Source organism: Fundulus heteroclitus, chromosome 3 (genome assembly GCF_011125445.2).
Source record: "Fundulus heteroclitus isolate FHET01 chromosome 3, MU-UCD_Fhet_4.1, whole genome shotgun sequence".
Classification (NCBI taxonomy): Eukaryota; Metazoa; Chordata; class Actinopteri; order Cyprinodontiformes; family Fundulidae; genus Fundulus; species Fundulus heteroclitus.
The window spans coordinates 7,876,406-7,903,799 of NC_046363.1; the positions used below are offsets into that span (position 1 = coordinate 7,876,406).

Sequence of the window (27,394 nt, forward strand, 5' to 3'; positions counted from 1 at the left end):
ATTGACTTAGATCTATATTAAAGGTTGTGCATGGAATTGTTATTGGGGCCCGGACCAACAGGAGCCTCTGAGCTGCCCCATAATCTGTTTATCCCTCAGGCTGGTACAAAAGCTTTGACCCGGCTTTCGGCAAGGCAAGTTTATTTGTGCAGCACCGTTCACACAGATGGTAAATCAAAGTGCTTTACCAGAAGACTAAGGAATTGAAGCTACACACACACAAAAAAACAAATACAACAGAGACATGAAATAAACATTGAAAAACACAAGGCATCTCATCAAAAGCAATAAAAACATCAAATGACATTAAATAAACAAAAAGCTAAAACATCATATATTTCAATGATTAAGCAACTCTTGGTCGTTAGGGTAAGCTGTAGTAAACAGTAATGATTTCAGTCCAGATTGAAAGAAGCCAACAACTTTCTGCACACTGAGAATAGAGTACTGATTCATAATAGGGGGAAGATGTGAGTTTCCGTGATCTTTAAGGGGCTGCAGGCTGACCAGCACTGTCCGGAGTCCAAGGTTCAAATTCTGTCCTGGGTTCTGTCTGCATGGAGTTTGCATGTTCTCCATGTGCATGCCCGGAGCTACCATGGCTTCCTCCTGCAGTCCAATAACATAGCTGTTGATTTGTCTATCTGTTCCTCGGGGAGGAGTTTTTGTGTGCCAAGTGTTGTCCAGTGTTGGGCTGGCGACTTGTCCAGGGTCTACCCTGCCTCCTGCCAAATAACTGCTGAAGATGAGTACGAACTCCCTGGTGACCCTGCGCTCACAAGCTGGTAAAGACAGTAGGTGGGTGTACGGACGATCTTGAGCAACCTAATTCACATATTGGTTTATCAGAGACCAACTCACGACAAAAGTAGTCTCAATTTACAAAGGCATTAAAATAAAAACAGTGTTAAGCATGTACATTCCCGTAAGACAATGAAGTCCATTTTGTTATTCCTAATTTCCTAAGGAAACCTAAATCCTACTGCTCCTGTAATCTTTGTCATGTGACCCCATCACGTGGGAAATCACCAAATTGTTTCAGGAAGACACTGGAGGAAGGTTTGATCATACTCTTCATTCATTGTGGTGCCCTTGTTTTCTCTGTGGGTGCAGCTGCACCCATGCCAAGTTCAGCTGGACATCTTTTCCAGCTTCAGCGCTGCTGTTCAAACCGTAGTAAATTCATGTTAGCTGATAATTTTATCCCAGGACAACATACAACGGAAAGGATTTTTGAGTTAATGCTTTAAAATAATAGATATTTTTATCCCCATACAAAATAACCTAAAATGTCTACAGAAAAGCCAAACTATTCAATTTTGGGTCATTGCTAACCCACAACCTTTGCTTTAGCTCCCAAGCTATAGCATCGATTGCCTCTAAAGGATAACATTAAGAGGATAGGACTGCAGCTCATTAGGGCTCTAAGTAAATTACCATCAGCGTGGTGATCTGCCACAAGTGAAAATATCAAGAGAAACTTTCCACTCTTTCCACTGAGCTAAGCCTTTCTTCCAAATCATGCACTTAAAACCAAATTAGTAAAATGTTTTAGAATTCTATTAGAATTATACACAATTTTACTCCTGAAAAGTAACAATTTGCACATGAAAATCAAGCACAGGGAGGAGGAAATATAAGGAGCCACTTTAGGTAGGCTGCATTCAGTCATGTATCCCCCCTCCCAACCCAACTCAACTCTAATATTTCTCCTGTGCACAAGGATTTTATAATTTTTATTCAGTGGATTTGGAGATTTTTATGTGCAAGCATCTGTAAATGCAGTTCTCTACACAATCAGGAAGAAAAAATAAACTCCTATGGGTAGTTCAGACATTGCAAGGAGACACTATGCTTTGTGTTGTGAAGTTTTGAGACGATTCAGACTCTTTCCTGAAGTCTAATTCAGGAACGAATTTGGACAAGGTCATTTGTACTGAACATAAAGAGAGGCAACAAGGAGCAATGTTTATTTAGTACACATTTTTAATGTGATAAACAGAATCCTTTAACCGGTTAGTGGGACCTTCATTCATATAGCCACAACTTTTTCCAAATATGGATCATAACTGTGCAAACAAACAGCAGGTACCAAGAGCACCATATGTGAGGGAAGAGGAAGGAACCGGATCAGAGAACATTCTACTAGAATTAGATTTAAACCAACTTTTATTTTTTTTAATTTCCATTATAAACACAACTCCAATGAAATCCTAATTTTCTTGGCTCCAAAGTCAGGGCTGCATGTAAGGAACATGGAGCCGCATTAACAGTCAAAGTCTAATTGGTTCCTGTTAACTATTTACAGTAAAGCTCAACATTAAAATGACAGCTTGTTTTTCCCCGCAGCGGCAGATCTCGTGTGTTTCTGGAGGTGCGAGTGATCGTGGTCTCCATCTCACTGCTAAACACAAAGTCCTTCTCCCTCATGAGCTGGATCTATTCCACCACACTGACAACATGCTTCTCCTTCTCAGACACCACAGGCACGCTTCCTGGTTTGCTGTGCTTACGGACGTTGGTCTCCCTGAAAAACAACAATGGAGAAATCATGAATAACTCCAACTGCTGGTGCGAACGGGCAGAGAGGAGGGAGGGGGAGAAAAGCAAACAGAAGAGGAACAGATTGAGTATGTGACTGCTGAACAGTTACATCACATGCCGGCGCTTTCTGAAACTGATGCATAAAGTGCAGATTTTGAATCACTTGCATCCCTTCGTGTCTGACGTATTGTAGTACTTGCTGCTAATCAGAAAATGAGCTCCGATTCACTGGAGGGCAGGGCAAACTGGGAAAATCAATCCAGCATCCGAGCTGTAAATGACTATGTAATGCCTGGTGTGACCACGTCACAGTGCCCGGTCCCATCTGTGAAATTTTCCATCAGGCTGGTGAAACTGCGTAGGTCACACCTCTGCCTGGCACCGGCCCAAATCCCCACCTCCCTTAAATGGAGGCAGTGGGATTTCCCATCATTTCTGCCACGCTGTCAGGAAGGGAGAGAAACGGGACACTTACTTTCGACGTCGAGCCTCCTTCATGACCCTGAGCTCGTTCCTCTGGTGGTAGATGTTCTTGGGCAGATGTCGATGGCGAGCGATGCGCTTGATTTGTGGGTAGTGCTGGAACTTCTCCTTCAGCTTCTGGCTGTAGTTAACGGCCTCTCTCTCTCTGGGGGCCAGCTACATCCAACCACAGGGGAGACAGCACAGGAAAAACTCCATGAACAGCCTTTTTAAAACTAAATTATTTCATCAGAAATGGCTGAACCTTCAGTTAATACTCCGCTGCCTTCAGAACTAATTCTCCGCGGATCTGGAAAATGTACCAGCAACCGCTTTTCAGAACTATTAATGGTTTTGGCAAAAGAAAACACACGGTGCCCTGTAGAGTACGTTATTATATTTTGTCACATTACAGCCAAAAACTTTAAAGTATTTTGCTGACCAACTAAAGTCCATAATAGTGAGGTAGAAGGAAAAGAAAAGATAGTTTTCAGCATTTTTACTACAGAAATTTGGCATACACCACTATTCGACCCCCTTACTCCATTGCCCGTTAAAAGACTTCAGTGCGACCAGCTGCTTTCAGAAGGTGGCAGCCTCTGAGCTTCGCTCTCGTCTATACCATGCTTAGTGGCACCAATCCAACCACGTTTTCCGTTTCTGTACAAACATGTATTTATACGCATTTAGAAGAAAACTACTTCTAGTTTCACTTTTTGTATATTTGTTCAGAGCAAAGTGGAACCGCAGTCAAATTCCTTGTTTGTACGCACCAACTTGGTGATTGAAGCTGTTGCTGATTCTGAAGGCAACTTAGAAACTTGAACTTCCAAAACCTGGCCTTTATCACCATCGCCAAAAGAAATTCAAATTCTGTCTGGAAGTAGTCTTAAAATTTGGAAGCGGTGCACCCAGAGACCTGACTGCAATCTGATAGAGAATCAGTGGAGGGAGCTGAAGATTAGGACGAGGCCTTCCAAACTCAAATATTTGGGAGTTCATCAAAGATAACTTGTCTAAACACCAGTGGAAACACTGATCAGATTTGAATTGCTTTAATACCAAGGAAGATTTTTTCCCATTGATTGACACTGTATAAATAAGTTTTAGTACTTTATTCTTTAATAAAATGTGTAAAATATACACTGTTGTATTATCTTTTGAGATATTCCTGTCTCATTTCATATCAGAAATAAAGTTCTTGGTTGACTTGGAATCCCACTTTTTTGGTAAAGTGCCTTGAGGCGATATTTGGTGTGAATTGCCGCTATATAAATAAACTGGATTGAAATAAATAATTTCAAATAATTTAAAACAGAAAACTGTCAGGTGTATAAAAAAGTTTGGGCTTAAATGTGAAGACCAATTCTGAAGCAAAAAAAAATGTTGGATCTAGCGACCGATGCAGATGTCGACCTTAATGCTGGCCTAGACATGCAGTACAAAAAGAGACATAAATTATCACAATAACAAGAAATAAATGCTTGAAGTATAATTCACTCCATTTCTAATGAATGAGTTTTACTTTCCGATATCAGTGATAAAATATACTGAACTGTTTTTCAAGATTGTAACTTTCTGAGCAGTGTTTGTCCAATAGAAGGGTTTAGATCAGATCATCAGGAAAATAAAACTGGTAAAATTAGAAAAGACTTCAAACTCGCTGTCCATCCAATCTGATTAAGCTGAAACTATCTAGCCAAAACAGAGAAAAGGGTCCAATGAAGCATTGACAACACAGCTAAATACACTTTTTTGCTTTGTAAAAATAATACATTGAAAAAGGTGTTTCGTTTTCTTCCCGTTTAAGATTACGCACTGCTTTGTGTTCCTCCGTCATGGAAACTTCTGATGAAATAAACCTCTGTTGTGGGATCAAACCGACCAAAGTGAAGCTGTAACTTTTAGTCTACAGCATCAGGACGGTTGTCCTCCAAAGAAAACAAGCCAGGAGTAATTTAGACACAAACAGATTTAATCATGCCACAGATGTTTTTTTTAAACAAACGGTCTGCAGCCATTGCCTTCTAACCCATCGGGTCGACTCAAGTGTTCGCTCCTGCACCACATCCAACACTTAGCTGTAATAACTACATTTCGCCTCCACTGACGAATCACCCGTGAGCTAAAAGCACATCCAGTACCTCAGGTGTGAGGACTGCGTCTTGGTTCCAGCTGCAAGCAGAGGATCGCCCTTACTGACTAAACACACGCAGTCCAGTCGTGTCAATCCAGTAAAACAGCTGTGCGCCTGGAGTCTGTAGTTCAAAAGTTTAGTCGAAACTGATATATTTGTGTTGTTTTAAATCAATCTAACATTAAAAAGATATTGCCGAGATTTAACTCAGTGGCTGTTTGTTAATCATAAAATGCTGATGTGTACAGCAGCAGTAACGTCGGCTGAACAACATACTCATTTAAAAACAAATCAATGTCAGTTAAAAAAGTGAAACCACCAGCTCGACAACATCCCCACCTCTGCTTGGCTCATAAAAGCCGCCGCCTGGCCCGCCTGCATCTCCTCGGAGGCTTTTATTCTAATTAAAAGCAATGATCGGCCTGAGGTTCAATTTGTGGGTAAAGAGTTGATACGTGCTGACCCTGTGGTACTAAGCTAAAGCCCCTCAAAAATAAAAGAGTAGGAGACTCCTAAACACCGTCAGAAAGATCTCAACCTGTTCTCAAAAAAAATCGGATCAACACACAATGCTGTTGAAGGCTCGTCTGACCCACACCAGAAACTGATCCAAGACCAATCAGGTAATCTCCTGAGCCACACGCAAAGAGAAAAAAAAGCTAAAAAACGCAACGGCTAACAGTTACATTTTTTATTTTATTTCCATTTTGAAATCTTCACAGCTTCCCTTTTATTGACAAACGTTCACCTTTTTTAGAAGATGTAAAAAAAGAAAAAAGGAAATTACTGAAAGTTTTATGACTCATCAAGATCTTTAAGGAGAGACGTTCAGTGACGGTACGGTAGGATTGAGGAGGGCCAATGGGGTCCGGCAGCTCCTTTATCCTCTCTCCCAACAAAGCGCTCTACTGAATGGTGTTACCACCAGCGCAGAGCTTGCTCAGCATCAGCAGTTGATCAGTTTGGCTTATGGACAGCGGCAAAGAAGCCGCCTCAGTCCAAAAAAACCATCAAAGACAGAAGACGGCTGGGGAAAAGTCTTTTTGAACCCTCCTTTTGATTGTGCAGGACAACTATAAAATCATTTTCCCAATGAAGAAATGAAGAGCGCTCCCAAGAATTGCATTGTGCCAATATAGCATCCCGTTACGATCTGTATAGGGGCTTCCTCTGAACTGCACCCAAGTACACAGCAATGAATAAACACTGGGGTCATGATGGCCTCCAAGAGCAACATCTTCCATCAATCAAGGTTCAACCTTTACACAAGTGTTAAGAGAAAAAAGTCGTCTTAAGATCCTAATCTAATGAGACACTCCCCACATATAAACCCAGTTATTGTGCTGAAAAAGCATTAGCCCCCCTTTAAACATTTCTTTTGTAAAAGGTTCCACATTGTCAAACAAGTTTCAACATCAGAAAAGTTTTAAATCATTGTTTTATTTGTTAGGGAAAAATAAATTACTCAAAGCAACCTGGCCCAATATGAAAAAAACGACTGCCACCTGAAGCAAAGTCAGTCCCACCCTTGCAGGCAACAGCTGTCTTCAAGCATTTGCAACCACAGGCAAGGTGTCTTTGACTTTAAATTTGGTTTCATTCGGCCATACTGAAGGGTGTTCAAGCATGAACGGACTGCCCAACGTTACACTACAGCAATGGTTCCAAACCCTGTCCTGTATGCTTTAGGCGTCTCCTTGCTGCCACGCACCGGACTTAAATGAATGGATGATTAAGAGGTTTCTGCAGCACCTGATGCATGCAGAGGTCATTTGAATGAGGTGATCAGAATCACCTACTCCGGGGAGGTGGGGGGGGAGAGAGACTTTACTTTGTTATTCTTCAGCCATTCAGAAGCTGGTGTGTTTTGGTGCTGAATAACTCATTTGTGCTTGAGCTTAAAGAGACAGTGTGTGGCTATTTTAGCTTTTAATTAGCAAAGATCAACCATTGCTTTTATAAATACATATTCTGGCAAAGTCTAATAACATCACATGAAAAATAAAAGCGTTGTGATCATTTAGAATTAGTTGTTTATAAATTCATAGGTCTCGGTGCACCCACTGGGAGGCGCTATGCAGCGTCACCATTTCTGATTTCAGTAGCCAAAACAGGCCAAACTTGTCAGCCATACGCCTTCCCCCCTGTCTGTCTCCTATAAGAGGACATGCTGTTGGTGGAGGAGGAGTAGAAAACAAGCAAAGACGACTGTAGATCATTCATTAAAGTGATTCTTCCTTCTACGGCTCTGGCAGTAACCAGCCCTGGTGTGGCTAGTGAAGGTGAATCCAGCTGTCCAAATAATCTGGTTATTCACATGACACAGGAGCACGCTGCAACACCTGTTCGCCCTGTGGCAACTACCTCGCTGACTTGGGGCAGAACAGTGACGGGAGACGTCAAATGACCATCCCCTGCCTCAGTCCTTTCACCAAACACAAGGAGGCAGACAAAATGTTCTATCGCCTTCAAGCGTTTTGTAAGTGGCTTAAAGCTTGATGGGTCTGTCTGCCACTATAATTAACAGCTACCAAGGTTTTAGCCCAAAATACAATACCAAACAAGTTTTTAGACAACTTAAGCCCCATTTACACTACCCTTGGTAAACCGAGCCGAGACCAGTCCGAGCTTGCATCAGTTAACCAAGCCGAGCCTCGTTCTGGTGACCGTTTACACACCACACTATCCCGGTTCCTTGGTTGCTCCTCACCTACTTGTGATGATCTGCGGTACTACTGCTCTCTGGGATTGAAGGCGGGACCAAGCAAATCAAAATGGCGGCGCCCGTAATATTCAGGATGTTATGCTTGGACAGAGTCGGCTTTTGGGACGTGGATAAGACAAACAAACGTCTAATAAGGATTTACAGACGCAGGAAACAACGACAGACACTGAGGTTCATCACACTGCTAAGCAGAATCACCTCTGGAAACCGTGTGGCACGGTAAGGAAGCTAGTATTATTATGAATGTCCGAAATTTGTCTGAACGGAGTGTGAATCGGGACGTGCAGCCAAACACGCCAGAAAAACCGCGGACAGTCAGCTGACTGTAAGGGGATGGCGTGGTCTGCTCATGCGCTCTTCGTTATCAAATAACCGGTATAAAAAAAAAAAACAGTCCAACACCTCCCCAGGAACTGGTCTGCATTTAGCGCGGTCCGGTTATGTCTAGCTCGGTTCAGTTCAGTCTGCTGACCGTTTACACTCGATAGTTATCTCAGTTACCGAGCTCAGACTGGTCTCGGCTCGGTTAAAAAAGGGTAGTGTAAACGGGGTATTAGAATAAACAGATACAGACTAAATATACATATATGACCTTGATTACAAAAGCTCTGTGTTAAAGTAAAGTTAAAACAAGTCAGAAAAGTCTCTGTTGGTACATAGTGATGCCTACAGACCCCGACAAAGCTTTGATTCAGCATCTCGGCATTTCTTGATAATTAAAGACCCTCTCAGTATAACTTCCCTGTTAATGCTTCATTATGTTCAAAGTGGCCTCCGTTTAAGAGATTGGTTGATTTCAAAGTGCTGATAGGAGCAGCACTTGTCTGATCTATTTAAGTGCAAAGCCTGTGGATAAATCTTCTCTTGCACAGTGACAGTACAGCAAGTGCCAAAAGCAGCCCGTTTCTACTCTGAAGCTGCATTAAGAGAATAAGCAAGAGTGAATCTGATTAGGAGTGAAAGATGGCTGCTGGAGATGGCCCACAGATCACCTTAATAATTTAGCACTAACTGGTATTTGAGGCAACAGAAAACTTCTTGGGGAGCCTTAACCAGTCCCACGTGACAGCCGGGCACACAATACGTGACGTATGAGTTCATCCAACTGTAAACAGTGAAAGCAACGCTATGGAAAAGACATCAAACTGGTTCTGGATTGTTGTCCGGAGCTTTTGGAGACTTCCCTTTCAACAGGAGCCACTGTGCCAACAGGAATATTGCACTTATTGAGAGTGATTGTACCCTAAGTCAGCATCCATCAGTGCGTTTGGCAGCAGCTGTACTGTAGCTCCTGGCAGAGTGGCCCACTGTTACAGTGCAGAGGTGGGCACAGAGCCCAGGCAGGGCAGACGAATGCAGCCGATTCATAAAACTAGATCAAGTAATAAACCTGAGGGGGATACGAGATGTTTGACAGCCTAGGAAAACGCAGCATGTAGACATTACCATTAGTAATCACCCACACAGCTTGCCAACAACAAACTAAGCAAAGGAGAAAAAAGATTAAAAAAAAAAAACACCAGCCTGGCACTCACCACTCCCAGCTTCTCAGCTGCGTTAGCTTTCCACAAGCGGATATTCATCTCGTCGGACCCGCTCAGGATGTACTTGTTGTCCGCCGACCACTTTATGCAGATGACATGCTGCATGCGTTTGGTGTGGTAGACCTCCCTGCAAATCATATTTATCATATTTACACAATATGATAAAACCGTTAAGACGGAGAAAAAAAACAAAAACAAAAAAAAAACAGCGAGAGGTGTCTACTGGGTCATTGGTTCTGGCACACGTTTCCCAAAAAGAGCTGGAGAATTTCAAACATAAACTACTCCTTATTTACCTGCTGTGTCCAGCGTCTTTGGGGAAGATGCGAATGGTCTTGTCAAAACTAGCAGACACGAACTCCAGTCCGGTGGGAGAATAGTCGACATCCAGGACTGCAGAGACATGGTCCATGTGCACTTTGCAGGGCTTCTCCAGGTACCTCATGTCGTATGTGTACAGGCTGATGAGACAACAGAAAGCAAAACAGGGCCTTGGGATTTGCACTCTGATACGAACCGGATGTCTCAGCCAGTGGTCCAATGTAACAAGAAAAGAAAACAGCAGGAACCTAACAGCCTTGTAACTGGGAGGAAGATGCAGCGTATTCCAAAAGGTAACAACCCTGTTAAAGTGGCAGGCTATGGTGATTAAAAAGAAATCCATGATAAACAAATTGAGTTCCTCTTTTAATGTGACACAAATACTAAAACAAAGCCAAAATAATCCGGCTGTGTAGTTGTGCCCATCCTTACACTAATAACAGGATGAAGCATATTCTGAGTTCTGTCTTCTTTGACAGGAGTCTATCAACATGCAACATCTGTCCACTCTACCACCAAAGGTCCGTAGAATCTACCAGATGAGCCCACAGGTCTTCACTTAGATTCAGTTCTGAACTTTGTCTAGGCCACTTCAAAAAGAAAAAGATTTGAGTCATAATTTAGGTATTCTTCTCTCTAATTGTACTTCATAACTCGAATTAAAGGTGAAAATGGTCTAAAATCATCTGCATATGCTTCTGAGATCCATTACATTTGTTTTGTGAAGTATTATGTTCAGACAATACACAAATCCTAGACTGCTGAAAGGATGGATAAAAAGCAATCTTCTCCTAGACTCACTTGTAGTCTTCATTTGCACATGTGAAAAAGTAGGCTTCCATTGGGTTCCAGCATAATGTGTTGGTCCTCATTGTCATGATCACCTGAGGGACAAAACGAAAATATAACGGTCCTGCAATGTGATCGTCAAAAAAAAAAGGACAAAAAAAAAAGAGAAATAAAATCAAACTGCAGTGGAACCTACCTTTTTTAGCGGTGTTGATTCCCTCATGTCATACAAAACTATACTTCTGTCTGAGGCGCAGCTTCCAAGGAGTTCTGTCTGCGGACGGGGAAAACGGTTCACTTGCACTAAATCAGAAGAATTTCCATAACACACTGCTCTTAAAGGGGTGGATACCAAAACATGCTGTCTTACCTCTACAGGGTTAAAACGGACCGAGCTGAAGCTGTCTACGCCCCAGGAAAAGGAGCGGATCGGGGTGCTCCTCTGCTCGTCCCAGATGTCCACCTGCTGGCCGCATGTCGCAAACACACCCTTCTTTTGGTGATGGTCCAGTCCTGTGAACACAGTCTACAAGGGACGCTCCTCTTTAAGCAAAGCCATAAAGTAATAAACCAATGAAGCGTTGAATTGGGCCCTCATGAATGAAATAAAAGAGACATCACCTTGCCAAGGATGGTGTTAAGAGGCTCCTCCTCCTCTCCGTAGCCCGGCGCCTCCATGTTCCACTGTTTTATTGTTTTATCATCTCCGATCTGTTATAGTCCAGCATGTGTTGTTAGATTTATGTTTCATGATTTAAACGAAAAAAAAAAAGAAAGAAAATCAAGTGAAGGGAAAATGCAATGATGACTAAGAGGACTGTTCACCGTAAAGAAGGAAGAGCCGCAGTATCTGACAACCATTCCCCGGACAAAACCTTCATGCGCTTGGAGAGTGCGGACACATTCACGTTTGGTAAGATTCCAAACTTTGACCTGGAGTAAAAAAAATATATAAAAGAACATTTAAAAACAGCTTTGAGTGAGCATTTAATCTAGCTGGGAAAAAATAAAAAATAAAATAAAAAAATCCAAATTACCACGCCGTCACAGGAGCCAGAGAGCAGGGTAGAGAGACTCCTGGTGTGCTTGGCCAGACAGTTGACCCCGTCTCTGTGACCGTCCAGGGAGGACAGGAACGGCTTGGCGAACACACGCTCCAGCTTGGTGGCATTCAGGGCCCGCGTGTATTCTCTGCTCAACTCGAACGGATGAAGGGAGGGGTCGTAGTTTCTGGGGACTAACGCAAAGACGCCAGTCAAACAGACGTTCCCCAAAGTATTCACACCCTTAGGACTTTTTTATGATTTGTTGTCTTTTTATTTAAAAAAAAAGAACAAAAAATACAAACTCGAAGGTGTTTTATTGGGATTTTATGAGCTACACAAACAAAAAGTAGCACATAATTGAGAGAGTTAAGAAAACATACATGGTTTCCAACAAATATATAATCCTGCAAATCTAACATGTAGAATGCATTTGTACCAAAAATCCTCGACTCAATAGTTTGTAGAAACACCATTTACAGTCAGTGCTTTCAAGCATGTCTTTACGATCTTTTTTGCTCAATCCTTTTTGCAAAATAAGGATTTCTTTTAGGACTGCCCAGTATTAAGCCCGGTCCCTCTTCCTTTCAACTCTGTCCAGGTTTCCTTGTCTGTGATGCAGCCACCTCCATTGGGATGGTGTGTTTTTACGTTGATTCACATTATTAGTTTTCCAAAACACAGCCTGTTTTGCATGTAAACAAAGAAGTTTCGTTTTGGTGACATCAGACCAGAGCGCCTTATTTTCTCTGTCCCCTGATTAGCCTGTGGCAAACTGCAAAAAAGACTTATATTGGCTTTCTTCTTTCCACTCTTCAATAAAGGGTGAATAGGGCAACCAATATTCCACGTCCCAAGAGCCAACCTTAGAGATAGGGCGAGGAGCTCAGTCATCCTGGGAGGACTCAGAGTAGAGCCGCTGCTCCTCCACGTCGAGAGGAGCCAGCTGAGGTGGCTCGGGCATCTGGTCAGGATGCCTCCTGGACGCCTCCCTGGTGAGGTGCTCCGGGCACGTCCCACCGGGAGGAGGCCCAGGGGTAGACCCAGGACACGCTGGAGGGACTATGTCTCCCGGCTGGCCTGGGAACGCCTTGGGATTCCTCCTGAGGAGCTGGCCCAAGTGGCTGGGGAGAGGGACGTCTGGGCCTCCCTACTGAAGCTGCTACCCCCGCGACCTGACCCCGGTTAAGAGGAAAACGACGGATGGATGGATGGATGGATGGATGGATGGATGGATGGATGGACGACAACTAATAGCAGACAAGTTGGCAGATTCTCCCACCTAGGATATGTGAACCTCTGCAGCTCCTCCAGAGTCACCGTGGACCTCATGGCTGCTTCTATGATTAACGCTCCTCAACAAGTGAGGCCCTGGCTTGGTAGATTGATAGCTGTGCCATACTCTTTCCATTAGAACGAGATGGGATTTGCTTAGGGGCATCAGAGCAAAGGAGGCTGATGACAAATGAATTCCACACAGATATGCGTTTGTAAATACCTTTCAAAAAATCCTGTATCATTTTCTTTCACTCAACGCAATTCATTGAAACAATGAGTTGGTCGATCACATAAAAATCTGAGCTCGAAAGGTGACAAGTCTTGAAAAGGTTCAAGGCACTGTTCACTGAAAGGACATTCAACATCAAATACCTTAAAAATGAAAACGTATCCATCACAGAAAAGACAGCTATTCCAATATTTTAAAAAAAGCTTGACGTATATATAGCTGACAGAGCTTTTACTATTACGCTGAGACATCCAAGCGGCACCTAAATTTATACACGAAGTTTCTCAGCAAGGCGTGAAAAGTTGGACTGTTACTCATGACAAACATTTGACTGCTGCAAGCCAGCATAGTGAGACAAGAGGACCAGATCGACTGATACATTAAATTATTTACATATATGGGTACTGTTTAGTAAAAAAAAGGCTCCTAATATCATGATTATTGCAGCAAAGAAACAACAAGAGGCTGATGTGTATGCTAAACTTAGCATCCGGAAGCTAATAGTCCCACACTTACCTCGCTGAATATCGTATTTAGTTTCCCGGACATAATCGTCCGGGTTCCTTGAAAGGACCTTGACTTTCATTTGGCGACAGAGTCAGGAGCAGAGAAAGACAGATAAATGTTTATATAAAAAAGCGAATGTTAGCAACAACAACAGAAAAAGCTAGCTGCCATGTGTTGACGGTGAAGAAGCAGCTCGGTCTCTCCCGCGTTGCATTGTGGGACGCTCGGTCCTCCCGGTTGCGTCACCGAAAGAAACAGTAATCAAGTTGGTCGCTTCAGAAAGCGGACAAACCGGAAATCATACCGAAACATCTTCTGGATTTTGTTGGCGTGAAAGAAATCGTAGCAGTGCAATGTCACACTGAAAGGATGGGAGAGAAAAAAAAAAGATTTTTAAGTTCAGAACATTTATTTAGTGGAGGAAAACCCCACGTTATGACATAGTTTCTAACAAAACCACATGTTTCACAGTGATCGGTACTGTATGTACAGTATTAGTTATACTGATCAAGGCATTTTTCATTATTTCTATTCTCATATTTTCATTTGACCGTTCAGACTACCTGCTCCTCTCTCGTGTGTGTGTGCGTTTTTTTAGGAGACTGCTTTTGACCGGTTGTTGATTATTGCGCTGAAAGAACAAACGATTGCCCATTTCCAGTTTACCAATAAAGTCCACCAGATTTTTAGTTAAATCTCCTAGCATTGCAAAGATATTGAGATGTTTTATATTCTAACAAAATTCCTATTGCACTTTGCAAGAGAAACAGACCTTATCACAGATCCTCCATCAATTCCATGTTTATTATCATACACACATTAAAATGTTTCCCTGTATAATAAAATTATTATTTTGCTCTATGGTGAATGACGATAAAAAGGAGTAATAATAATAATAATAAAGTAGTAATAACACAACATTGAAAAAGAGCAATATCCAAAATAAATAAATAAAAATGAGCTGCGTAAAATGAGCAGACGGATGTGTAAAAAATAGAACAGCGATAAGATTAGTATGTACAGTATATGTCCCTGTACATGATAACGGAGATTAAATGGCAGACGTGGCGTTTTCCCCACATATGGCGTTTTCCCACCCCAAACGCACAGAGCTCCCAGTCATAGGACGCATTTCCATATGGGGAACCCCATATTAGTGGACTTTAACAAAAAAAAACGCTCCTATGATTTTGTATTAAACTGTGTTTCATAAACATGTGATGTTTTTCATTGGTTGAGTAAACGTACCCAAATTAAAGGTGGGGTTTATTTAATTAAGTGTTAGGATATCATCGAGGTCAAGTGGAACGAGCTGTTTATCCCAGAACTGCATGGCACACTTAGATAGCACTGACCCAAAAGATTGGCACATATCTATCAGATACCACCCCGGAGGTGACAGTTTCTCTACTGATGTCACAGTTTGGATGTGTACCGCCCTTACATGGGTGTGTACCTAGATCCCTATATAATGTTTGTGTGATGAGCAGTCGGGGCTTCTTGCCGATCAAGAGCCCATCAGCGCTGATGTCAATGTAACTCTTTCTCTGTCTTAAGTAGATAAAATATAACTAAAAGTATACCTGTCTGTTTTATGCGTCCTACATTCAAAGTAATATTTAAGTGGGGGTCGCCTGACTGGGTAAAAAGAGCTGGGTCCACTCAGGGTGTTTCACCGCCAGAAGGGTCGGTAGACTTAACATAAGTCTGCGCGAGTCATTTCCACCGGACCTGAATTATTTTGAAAGTACATTCCGGAAGTACTTCTCTGAACAACACAACTTGACTCTTTATCTAATCGGTTGTTCGCTACAAGGTCGAGTTAGGAGAGGGGTGTGTGGCTGGTCCTGACTTTTAAGCATGGCGCAGCTGTGCGGCTTCGCCTCATGTCAGAAACGTGGTCCAGTTTGTTGACTCGCGGGTAAACGCGAGAGGGAGCTTAGCTCGCCCGCGTGTCACATTCAAATGCTTCCGCTGCGCTCAGGTCGATGCTTCTAGCGCTCTGAGCCCGGCTAGCCGCAGGGAGCTAGCGGAGTGGAAGTCTCCCTGTCTGTCAGGGATGAGCTCGGCGCCGGATCACGGTGCCGTGGCGGAGACGGCGGCGCTGCCCGGCAAACAGGTCTCCGCCGTCTCCCTCGCTGGACACGTCCAGCAGGTCTTCAGCCATGTGAAGGTGGAAAACCTGGTGGCAGGACTGAGCGGCGGCGTGGTGTCCACCCTGGTGCTGCACCCGCTGGACCTGGTGAAGATCCGGTTCGCAGGTACAGTGTGAGGAGCGAGGACCCGCCTTTGATTTACCTCTGTTGTCAAGACAGAACCCAGCTTTCTGGTGATGTTTTCTTTTTAATGTCTTCCTGGCCTGATTTGGATGTAATTTATTTATTTTTGTATGTCTTTCCCGTTGCAGTTAGTGACGGACTGGAGCTGAGGCCTAAGTACAGAGGTATACTGCACTGCATGAAGAGTGTGTGGCACCAGGAGGGGCTGAGGGGGCTCTACCAAGGGGTCACCCCTAATATTTGGGGCGCTGGCGCGTCTTGGGGCCTCTACTTCTTCTTGTATGTAAACCTGCATGATGATGATCTGTAGATGCAAGGCTCCCTTCTGATCTGCTGTCTTCCTTCGCAGCTACAACGCAATCAAAGGCTACGCAAAGGAAGGGCGACAGACTGAACTACGCCCGGCGGAGCACCTGGTGTCGGCGGCTCAAGCAGGTCAGTCCTGACCTCTGCAGGCACACCCTCACAACCAGCCCACGGCTGGTGGCAGCTGGATCATTCTGCTCAGAGCTGGATGCAACCAACGCGGGGGTCAGGCTGAAATCCTAAAAACACCCTCTTTGCTCGTTGCGTCTGCCCTGGAGGTTGCACAGATCTGGTTCTCCCTGGTAGATTCGGCCCGGGGGCTGAAAGTCGAGCTGCCGCGCAGATGTCTGTCTGAGCCAAAACATCCCTGCAGGTCATCCGCTCCTGGGCGTTTGCATGCGGTAGCTGCGACCCAGCGTGTTCATCGGGGGTGTAAATCACCAGCTTTATCGCGATACGATGGCGCATCGGTTTTATTGGAGGACGATGCGATAATGGCGGGCATCGCAACGTCTGTGACGGTGCGATTTCGATTAAATTCAATTCACACAAGCCTGCGATCGACATGATGCGACGTCATCTGCCTAACATTATTTGCATTTATATTTTATTTTAGGATTCATGCCTTATGAATCCTAAAATAAAGACGTATCCTAAGAATGATGATATGATCGCTCATTATATTTTGCATCGATGTAATTGGAACGTTAATCATTTAATCGATATATCGATGTAGATCGATGCATTTACACCCCTAGTATTCATCGTCCAGACGCCCACAATGTAGCGCTTTCGTCTACATATGGAGCACAATGAGGGCCGTCACGTTAGTGCATTTTTTTTTCAGTTAATAGTTCTGTTTACTTTTTTTTTTAACCATAATTATAGTAATAACTTTTATTGTGAGCTCTAAGTTGAGTTTTTTTTCTTTTTTCTCTATCAGTTAACATTTAACAGGCGAGTGTGGAGGCAAAAAAAGGGACGGCAAAATGTTCTGGTTGTATGGCGCTGTGGAGGCCAATGTCACGGCAGGTGTTTACCCCTCATATTTAGTTTTCTGATTTTTATCGTTTTTATTCGCGTGCTCTTTTAAGCTGATGACTGCTAGTAGGAAAACAGCCTGAAGAATGAAGTACTGAGCCACCAAGCATCAGCATCTAACTTCTACTTTTAGATACTTCTGAAAGAGAGCAGCACCAAAGCTGCCTTTAATGCAGCTTAGATATAAGCGTCTATATTCGTTCACATAAATGCAGCCAATTAAACTACAAAGGATTAAATTAGCCTTCTTTGCACAAATTAACTATGTGCTTCTTAACATCTACATTTTATCTTGTTTCAACAATGTTGATGTTGAACTGTAGCAAAGCATTTGATTCTTTTTTTGGGTTATTTTTTTTTTTAATAAAAGCCCAATGGGGTCGCACTTGACACTATAACAGAAGAAATGGAGGAAATCCATCCATCCTGTCTGTCCTTATTCCTTTCAGTTTCAGTGTTGCCTAGTGATAGTCAGCCCACCGCTGCGGTATCTGCCATGACTTCATACCGAACCTTGGTATTTTTCTTTTTCTAAACTGTGGAACGTTGACTCTCAAAGTCAGGGTTAATTTTTGAGGTCGTATTTCAACACTGAATCCAAAATACATTCTGCAGCACCTACTTCTCCAGTATACCTTGGTGACGCTTTCTGCTCACTATTGCCCTGGCTTGTCTGGGATCGGGGGAGACCGACATCCCTCCCTGTTTTAGAGTCCAAACTGAAATCAATGAAAAGCCTCTTTTAATAAATAACTTTCACCTCTTTCTAAGACGCACTTAGTGCACCACTTCAGATTTATGAGCCAAAGCCGAGGAGCAGCCGCCTTGTCACTTGACCATGAAAGCGGTGGTCTCAGTTTGCGCATATTTAGTCCCAGGTTTTGCTGCACAGCTGTTGCTTCAACCTTTTCTGCCAGACTGACCTGCTGCGTTGCAGCCAGACGTGGGAGAGCAGTAAAGCCTGCGTGCTCCGAGCGCACCTTAAATCTACTGATCTGAAGACCGGCTCCGGCACACCCGTTGAGTCTTGTTTCCTTGCTTCCCCTCCTCAGGCATCCTGACCCTCACCATAACCAACCCGATCTGGGTCACTAAGACCCGGCTGGTCCTGCAGTACAGCGCCGACCCCACTAGGAAGCAGTACAAGGGCATGGTGGACGCCCTGGTGAAGATCTACCGCCACGAGGGGATCCCAGGACTTTACAAAGTGAGACCTCGGTACATTGCAGTGATGCAGGACTTGATACGCGTATCTACTGCTTATAGACGTACTATTTTTCTCTTGAGTAATCACTTGAATGAATATCAGGAGAAAATAACCATCCACCACAAGGGGGCATGGCTGCGCTTCATCGTGCATGGGAGTAATAATAATAGGAATGCTTTTTGATAGGAATTTTGCTCCTCGGTTACCAAAAAATGTTAATTAACAGCATTGGATGGGCAAATGCTTTGCAATGAAAGGTTATAAATGGTGCGTAATGCAGGTGGCAAGCCAGGGATGAAATAAAAACGCCCCGATCTGCTCCACAGGGCTACGTTCCCGGTCTGTTTGGCACGTCGCACGGGGCTCTGCAGTTCATGGCCTACGAAGAGCTCAAGAGAGACTACAACAAATATAAGAATGTGCCCTCAGAGGCAAAGCTGGTGAGTGGAAAATTGGAAAAAAAGACTCAGATTGGGTTGAATAAGGCAACAGTTGCTTCTTTCTGCTCACTCTCCCCCCCTCTCTCTCTCTCTCTCTCTCTCTCTCTCGTGTGGTCTTATAAACAGAGTGCTCTGGAATACATCACAATGGCAGCACTATCCAAGATATTTGCCGTAGCCACAACGTACCCGTATCAGGTGGTGCGAGCCCGCCTGCAAGACCAGCACAACCGATACAGCGGAGTCATCGACGTCATCAGACGGACGTGGAGGTACGACGCCGGCGCCCTAACCGCTGGACTGGCCTCGCTCCCGCCTGCGCTCTGTTTGATACTCATCGTTATTGTCCTTCTCTCCTCAGGAACGAAGGCTTTACGGGCTTCTACAAAGGCATCGTCCCAAACGTGATCCGTGTCACCCCGGCCTGCTGCATCACCTTCGTGGTGTTTGAGAACGTGTCCCGCTTCCTCCTCGGGACAAAATGAGAGAGGCCGAAGAGGCCGGCGCGGGCCTGGAGCGCCGGCGGATAGGCCGGAGCCACCCTGAGACAAAGAGGGGACTGTGTTCAGCCCCAGGCTCTCTCTTCATTAAGTGGAGATGTGTGAGGCATTCGCTTGGATTTAAACAAAAAAAAGAAAAAGTTGCAGATTGAAGCAACAGGCACAGCTAACAGCCGGGTTAGTTTTTATTTCCGTTTTAAATTTTGGGCTTTCAGCGAAGCGGGGTGAAAAGGCTCCGATTTAAGCGCACAGTTGGGTCATTGGGATGACTTATCTCAGGCTGCTGTGGTAATGTGACTGCTTTTTTTCTCAAACAGTGGTAACTGGAACCCAATAGGAGGGGGCATGGTATAAGGACACATGGTTGCCACAGAGAAAGTTATGTTTACAATATTGTCCGGCAGCAGGAGGAAGAACGGAAGATATTTAAAGCTTGATCGTCTGCATCAAGATCGTCTCAGGTCTCCAGTTTCACGCATTTCTTTTTCGTCATCCCCGTGGGAGCTGCAGTGGCGGTGATGGGTGTTTAGCCTAATCACACCTCTCCATAAAGTCACGATTTGTTCCGATAACCCAAAATGTAAATGCATTTTTTTATGACATGTGCTTTATGGTTTGTGAACACATTAAATGTGTTATGACCCATTTTAATGTTGGGCGTGTGGCGTCGCGCTCCCTTCCTGCACATTGCTCAGGTCAGAATTCCTCTTTTCCTTCTCCAGCCTCCAGGTTCCTGATTTCCCAGCCCATCGTGTAGCCAGTTAAACCGTTTAAACGCAGAAAGTTCCCAGTGGATTTACAGCAGGCATTTATGAGGCTTTAAATCTGGAGACGAAGAGGTAGGAGATGAGATGGGTGAATGAACAAATGGATGCATAAATCAATGGTAAGCAGACAAACAGATGGATTAACAGATGGGTGGATTAAATAATGGCTGAACACAGAGATGAAGGATGGATTAATTGACTAATGAATGAATTGAAAGGTGAAAAAAAAATGGATGGTGTGATGAAGAAGTGGAAGAATCAGTGAAGGTGATAAACCAAAGGACGGATGGATGGATGGACAGGTTGGGCAGGGGGACATTGTAAATACAAACGTTTTCCCAAGCTCATTCTTACCCCTATTTCTTCAAACCTGTAAATGAGTTGCATGAAGTCCCACACCTTTCCAGGCTGGGAGGGGAAATAATTGACGATGATCTCTTTACAAAAAGGTGATTTTATTGACACAATCAATTCACGGACACGTCGTACAGTACATTATAGGGACAATGGCTGGTTGCTGAGGTCCACAGGCAGGCCGCCAGCAGACGAAGCTACAGCACAGGGTTTATTTCCAGGAGGCAGAACAACAGTGTTTACTGTCTGCGTACTCAAACAGAACGAGAAAGAAAAAAAAACATTCAAGTTACAATCAGTGACTCTGCGACGCCTCAACCAGCCATACCTGATCATTTTGGATTGCCGGGCAACGTGCTCCTACGCTATAAAGACCGGGTCCTCCCTTTCATACTACTCTGTTTCATTTGGGCAGTTCCTCGATGATAATCCTGGATACAGAGTTCCACCCTGTGGACGCGTCGCCCCTGGGATAATCGGAGCAGGTCCCGACCCACAGCGCCACATCCACCAGCCCGGCTTTGATGCCCTCACACAGCCCCTCAACTGGGGAGCAAAACAAGAGCAGAGGACAGTGCCAGTGAAACTTAGTCAACACATACTGAGTGCTGGAATGGGTAAAAAAAAAAATTGGAAGTCCTGTTTTTTGTTTTTTTTTGTGACATGAAGTGGCCCTTCTGAAGTTAAGGAGAGTCGTTTTAAAAGCTGAAGCCATAAGCTTGCTCCACGGCAGCTGAACAAACACTCGGTAGGATTAGCGGCGCATCCTTTCTGGCGAGCTTCAGAAGATCAAAAGCTCAACAATGCCACTGTTATTTTCTGTTAATGTATACCACTGGAGTCGGTTTGGCTGAGCAAAAACACTGAAGCAGAGGTCTGGAGCTGTCTACTTTAAAAAAAAAAATTTTTTCTTTTCTTTTTTTTTAAAGAACAAACTCTTCATTTCATGGTTTTAACCTTGGATAAAAGGTGAGCTTGTACATGATGTGGACCAGGAGAGACCAGACTTTTCAGCACCTAAGCCAAAATTCTCAAGTCAAAAGGAGTCGAGGGCCAAAAAAATTAAAAGAAAAATTCCCAAAATAAATGTGATTTGTTTTTGTTTATTTATAAGGGGCAGTGCACATTAATGATAGATAGTAGATAGTGTGTATACTTTATTGTCCCCACTGGGAAATTTGGGCATTGTATGCTAAACAAAGCTGATTCAACAATAGAATAAAGAAGTAGACAAACAGATATTGCTCGATAAAAGCTGATCCATAAAAAGAGCATTGACACATTCACAAATACAATCCAGCAGATAAGATCAGAGCATCAGAAGCATGACAAAATACTGCTCAATGATGTGTCTGCTGTATGTTTTTGTGATCTTTGGATAAAAATCATTTAAGAACTTAAAGTGGAACATCTCATTTTTGTGATGCACACAGAAGCTGTTCCCTCTAAAAGTTTAAGCAAAAAATGCAGACATTCCACCAGAAGGAGAATTGGCCGCTCGACCGGAGCCTTACCTGAGGATGTTCTGTGGATGTTAATAGTCGAGTTGAGCTCCGGACTGCCCTGGTCCAGGTAAATGATTGACTCCACTGGCAGGGGTCCTGTGCACTCGGCTCCATTGAAGGTGAAATACCACCTCTGGCAGCATGCGTTCTTGCACTTGAGTCGCAGGGAACCGCTGAAGAGGACTCTGAGAGCGCTGTCTGAACGCAGCTTGGTGAATGTGCAGTCCTTAGACACAGCAGGGGACAGATTGCAACGTTCTCAGGTCCTCACAAAAAAACATTCATAGCCATCCCTTCAAATATTTCACATTTTTCTCTGCTACATCCACAAACTTTAATCCATTATAATGCGTAGCAGTGGAAGTAAAGGTACACACTGCATGGTTTTCAGCATTTATATTAAAAGATGAAAATATGAAAAGTGTGGTGTACATTTGTACTCAGTCCCCTTTGCCTCAAAGTAAAATCCATTGCAACCGGGTTTCCTGTGCTAACCCTAGAAAAGCTGCAGAGATTTACTTGGGTGAGAGAATCAGTAGACATGCACTCCCCAAATCTGACCTCAATGGACTCTTTGCGAGAAGGAAGTTATAGTTGGAAAACGACACAGGAAGTACCATGTGAAGTTTGCCACGAGTCGTGTAGTCATGTACAGCAAATATGCGGAAGAAGATGCTCCGGTCAGATGAAATCAAAATTCAACGTTCAAGCTCTATGAGAGTCTGAACACACTATGAAAACTGGTGAAGAATGGAGGGGGCAGAATCATGCTGCGGGGAGGATTTTCCTCAGCTGGGACAGGGAAGCTGGTCAGAGTGAATGAAAACATGGACAGAGCTAGATATAGCACAATCCTGTAAGATTGAGACTGGAGTGGAGGATCACTTTCTGACAGAACAAATACCCTAAACATACAGCCAGAGTTACCCAGGAAGGATTTAGATTGTTCATGCGCTGGAATTGGCCCAGTCAAAGTCCATGCCAGACCTAAAACCAAGTCAAAAAAACTGTGCCCCTGACCTAAAAAGTTGACATTCACACGTGGTCTGAATCCAACCTAACCGAGCTTGAGCTTTTTTGCAAGAAGGAATTTGCAATAATCTCTTTTTGCAGATCGTGTGAAACTGGCGTAGATACGGCCTAAAAACCCCGGAGCTGTAATTACATAAACATTACAGCTGTGATATCCACCTATCACATAGAATCCCAATAAACAACACTAAAGTTTGTGGTTACTTGTGTTGGACTTGTGAAAGTCTTCACCGTTTGTGCATTTGTAATGACTGAAATGCGCACATCCCTCAGAAACGAGCAATGATACTCACAGCTACTTTACCCAGGTCGATGCCATAATTCAGGGAGTTCCAGGCACACTGCTTGTAGTTGGGCCTCCAGGGTTCCTCAAAAATCTCACTCACACATTCCCCCTTTTCACCTTTGAGCCCGTCACGGCCCGGGATACCTGGCGTGCCTGGAATGCCATTGGCTCCGGGGTTACCATCTCTTCCAGGGGTGCCTGCTGGGCCTTGCATGCAGCTGCCATACTTTGGGGGGGAAAAAAAAACAAAAACAGAAAGGGAACAGTCATGAACGCCAAGAAAGACAGCTGAATCTCATGTAAATAGAGTCTCTGATTCAGATCTACGCTTACTCCTGCCTTCACAAGGGTTAAATCCACGGTGGGGGGAAAACATGCACATAAATGACGCCAGATTATACCTCATTTACAAGTCACATAAACAAAGACAATGCCAGTGGGGCTGTGGCAAGTGAGAAAAAAATTCAAAAACACGATGCGATTCAAACCCAGGCGAAGGTTCTGAACCAACAAACATGAAGCCACCAAGCTAATGAATGATAGAGAATGTGTAAAAGAGGAACTGGAGGCTTAGAGGTGGGCTAAATTAGTAGGTGTCTGAAAACACATCTCTCCGTGTGATTCATTGTCCCGTTCGCTCTTAAGCAGATGCTGCGTCTTACTCAAGCTGACTCAGACTCACCCAAAGACAGCAGAGCTTGCCAAAAAGCTACCGCACACAAAACAGGAACACAATGGTGGAGCCAAAAAGCGAGACGGAACACGTTCCCCGAATAGACATTTCAGACCCAGAGACTGCAGAGCGCAGGTTTTGTGGATGCTTTTTATTGTTTTTTTTGGGGCTGCAGATGGGTTTTAATTTTGGTTAGGCCAAATGTAAGTGCCTCCCTTCGGCCAGGGCGACGGGCACAAACTGACACATCGAAGTGCATCCTTCACCTTGCTGCAATGCAAAAAGGGAACTGAACGTAGGCACATTTTTATTGAAATCAGTGTATTTGTCCTTGATTTACATGATCTGCCAGTGGAATACGATTTTGCACTTAAAACAGGAACAACCCATCTCCATCATCTTATTTCCAGTGCAGTATATTTAATTATCTTATTTTAGGGGTCAAAATACTCCTTCCACTGGCAGATAATCTTATTTACCTGCTTTAATCATGGACAAATACACTGATTTTGAGAAATCTTTACTCACTTTTAGCTCCCTTTTTGCTCAGTGTGCAGCTGTGGAACAGCTATGAGGGCTCTTTGTCCAAAAGACATTAAGTAGGAGGGAAAAAAACTCAAAAAGCAGGAGGGCAGAACAAAGGGCTTTCGCCTCAGTTTCAACATCTTGTCTCGACTTGGGCCCCGAGGGTAAAATAAAAAAAAATAATTGTAAGTTTCAGACTTTCTTATCTAAACAATGGCTAAAAATAAGATGGAATACAGAACTCCCTTATGTCAGCTGCTTTCAAACAGATGTACGAAAGTCTGTTTCTGCCATTAAGCTGGAAATGATTTAGCCAGGGAGAGATCTGAGATCTTACATCACCTTCATAGGAAACTGGGAGGCAATGAAATTAGGAGGGGTCTTATGTGCTATGTGTGCTGAAGTAACACTGGAGTCCTTTCAGGAAAATGGGATGAGATACTTCCCTGCTCCCTGGATCAGTGGTGACTGCGCCTGGTAATGATTCCAGAAAGCCAACGTTCAGGGAGGAAAAGTCTGCAGAGTTTATTAAAGGCTGCATTTCTGGAGGGCTTTCAAACCAGACAAATGGATGGAAAGTCTGTCCACCCTGTGCCACAGCTGACTTTCATATTAGCAGCCAGAATACTCCTGCCTGCCTCCGTGAATTACGCTACGGCCATACTGTATATTAGACAGACTGTTCCTGTGCCTGGGTGGGTGCCGTGCGCATTAGTGCTACGCTGCAGACGAACTGGCTGCATTTCATGCATTAGTCCACACCAAAGCACGGACAAAAAGCCTTATTCTGGGGACATGCAGAGTTTTTTTTGGAGAAAAAGCTCAGTTTTGAGAGATTTGTGATGCAAATGGTCTAAGGTGCAAAGTTGGGTTTAAAGATTACCAGAAAAGGAGATCTTCCCTCATCGGAGGAGTGTCTAGTGCAGTTGGGTTTTTCCGCATCGTTTCCTGTGCACTAGATACAGACGGTCACAAAATAGGGTTTTTATTACACTATAAGAAGGAATATTAAGCAAGCGTTTAATATTAGTGATGGGAATATTAACGTTTTAATCAAGCGTGTCAGTTTTTAAACTTAATGTTCAATACTGGGTAAACTGTAACAAATCTGATTTTGGGAACAGATCCTACCTAAACATTTACATTGGAGTTCACAGAAGGGCAGTTTATATGGGTTCAATTATGAATTATTACACAAACTTTTCAAAAGCAAATAAGTGTCATGAGCCAAAGTGTTAAAATCTAAGTTTGGGCCCAACTTTTAGCAACAGCACAAATGCTGAATTCAGGCAGACCTTCTTAGCTCTGAGGAAGTCGTTGCTGATTATGGGCCCCTACTTAGCTGGGGTTTGCACTTATCTAAGTGTCTTTTTTAGATGTAAAACTTGGATAGTGCTCCCATAAAATAAACCCACGTTTAATTTATGAAGCCCTAGGTTACAGACATGACTGTGTCATTTCTGTAAATTCAACCATCAACCGATAGGCAGCAGATGGTTTTGTAAATCGGCACTGACAAGGTAGGAATGGAGGTGATGGTGATCATTAAAACTAATGAACTGGAGGACTGTTATCCGTGAGGTGAGGGGCGGAAAATAGCTCACACCCACAAAGAGATATTTTTATCTGGAAAAATATGAGCACAAACAACAAAGCCAGACAGTAGGAGCCAGACCCCAACTTCCTGTTTTTCTTTTATTGAGAGCCCACTCAGTCTGTTGGAGAGCTGCCAGCCATGGAATCAGGGAGAACCAGCTGACCAGAAGCAGACAAAGAGCAATGTTCTCCAGATGGAGCCGGATCACTTTGAAGAGTGTTTCATGTTCCAACAAGTGAAATCATTCAAAAGATAATTCATTCCCCAGTGTTAGTGGTAATCAACTTTAAAATAGCTTGTTGAACAGCTGGCTACGGCAACGGAAAGTCAAGAGTATTATTGAATATGCAGAAACAATCAATGAAAGTTACATGAGGCGCATTAATAATACAAGGAGGCGCTGGCATGAAGGCCACTGAGTGCGACAGTTCTATTTTAATGAGTCCTCTAATCAAGGGAATCTACTCAGAAAAAGATGGGTCTTTAGAGCGCCTTACCTTGTCGGCGTCAGGTTCTTTCCGGTAGCCCCTATTTCTCACCTTTTCCACTGCGTAAAGAGGTGCAGCCAGGCAGAGGACAAGGAGCAGGCGGCTGGCCAGAGGAGACATCCTGCCGACGGCGACGGGCGAGTAAGTGCGCGCTGTGCGGCGTGAGGGCAGAGACTGCAGGAGGCCGGAGGGAGGGCAGGCCAACAGGGAGGGAGCCAGTCACCGCGCAGAGACGGAGCTAAACAAAACAGCCCTGCCCTGCGAGACCTGCGGGGGCCCGGCCTGGGAAGAGCTGATGGCAGCGGTGGGCGAGTCTACAGCGCCCTGCAAAATCATAAGGGTGGAGAGGAAAAAACAAAAGAGAAACTGTTTTTTCCCTATCCCTGTGGATAAAATTCTTAAGTGTGCTGTATCAATGTGTTGAGCCTATAGGGATGGACGATAATTCAATAACGACATATATATATATATATATATATATATATATATATATATATATATATATATATATATATATATATATATATATATATATATATATATATATATCGATGGTTCAATAGAACAGTTTTCCTTCTTTTTAAATTCTTGTCTATCATATAGCCTAGGTTATTAATAAAGTCATTACATCCTCCCAGCCAATCACATTACACTGCAGACCCAGGAATGCTCAGGGAAATATTAGGTAATGACATAAACCTTTTATCTGATTCCAAGTTAAATTACTGGGTTCTTTCACTGTTTTTAAGGAATCTGGACTGCAAATGCTCGGAACAGAAAATAATAGACTAGAAATATCCTTTGCTGTCCCACAG

At 43.7% G+C, this 27,394-nt stretch overlaps 3 protein-coding genes across 6 annotated transcripts; 1 reads left to right on the forward strand and 2 right to left on the reverse strand.

Moving 5' to 3' along the window:
• Positions 1 to 1,963: 1,963 nt before the first annotated feature.
• Positions 1,964 to 13,803, reverse strand: dcaf13 (ddb1 and cul4 associated factor 13). Its single transcript, XM_012872898.3, has 11 exons — positions 13,589 to 13,803; positions 11,560 to 11,759; positions 11,348 to 11,455; positions 11,144 to 11,233; positions 10,893 to 11,048; positions 10,719 to 10,796; positions 10,535 to 10,617; positions 9,709 to 9,873; positions 9,404 to 9,539; positions 3,020 to 3,183; positions 1,964 to 2,527 (listed from the first exon to the last, which is right to left on the reverse strand). Exons 1-11 carry the CDS (start codon positions 13,656 to 13,658, stop codon positions 2,440 to 2,442), a joined length of 1,338 nt encoding a protein of 445 aa, XP_012728352.2. The 5' UTR covers positions 13,659 to 13,803; the 3' UTR covers positions 1,964 to 2,439.
• Positions 13,804 to 15,360: 1,557 nt separating this feature from the next.
• LOC105933396 (mitochondrial folate transporter/carrier) lies at positions 15,361 to 20,006 on the forward strand. The gene is made up of 7 exons (XM_012872899.3): positions 15,361 to 15,840; positions 15,987 to 16,137; positions 16,208 to 16,293; positions 18,258 to 18,412; positions 18,739 to 18,852; positions 18,979 to 19,124; positions 19,214 to 20,006. The coding sequence occupies exons 1-7, from the start codon at positions 15,639 to 15,641 to the stop codon at positions 19,335 to 19,337; spliced, it is 978 nt and encodes a 325-aa protein (XP_012728353.2). The 5' UTR covers positions 15,361 to 15,638; the 3' UTR covers positions 19,338 to 20,006.
• Positions 20,007 to 20,555: 549 nt separating this feature from the next.
• On the reverse strand, positions 20,556 to 26,824 carry cthrc1b (collagen triple helix repeat containing 1b). Of its 4 annotated transcripts, none has more exons than XM_021321654.2 (5): positions 26,589 to 26,824; positions 25,378 to 25,449; positions 23,304 to 23,522; positions 21,988 to 22,204; positions 20,556 to 21,019 (listed from the first exon to the last, which is right to left on the reverse strand). In XM_021321654.2, exons 1-5 carry the CDS (start codon positions 26,697 to 26,699, stop codon positions 20,877 to 20,879), a joined length of 762 nt encoding a protein of 253 aa, XP_021177329.1. In that variant the 5' UTR covers positions 26,700 to 26,824; the 3' UTR covers positions 20,556 to 20,876. The 4 variants fall into 4 exon arrangements, with proteins under 4 accessions (XP_021177329.1, XP_035985346.1, XP_035985358.1 ...); XM_036129453.1 differs by having other exon boundaries at positions 26,631 to 26,823; XM_036129465.1 differs by lacking the exon at positions 25,378 to 25,449 and having other exon boundaries at positions 26,631 to 26,816.
• Positions 26,825 to 27,394: the final 570 nt, after the last annotated feature.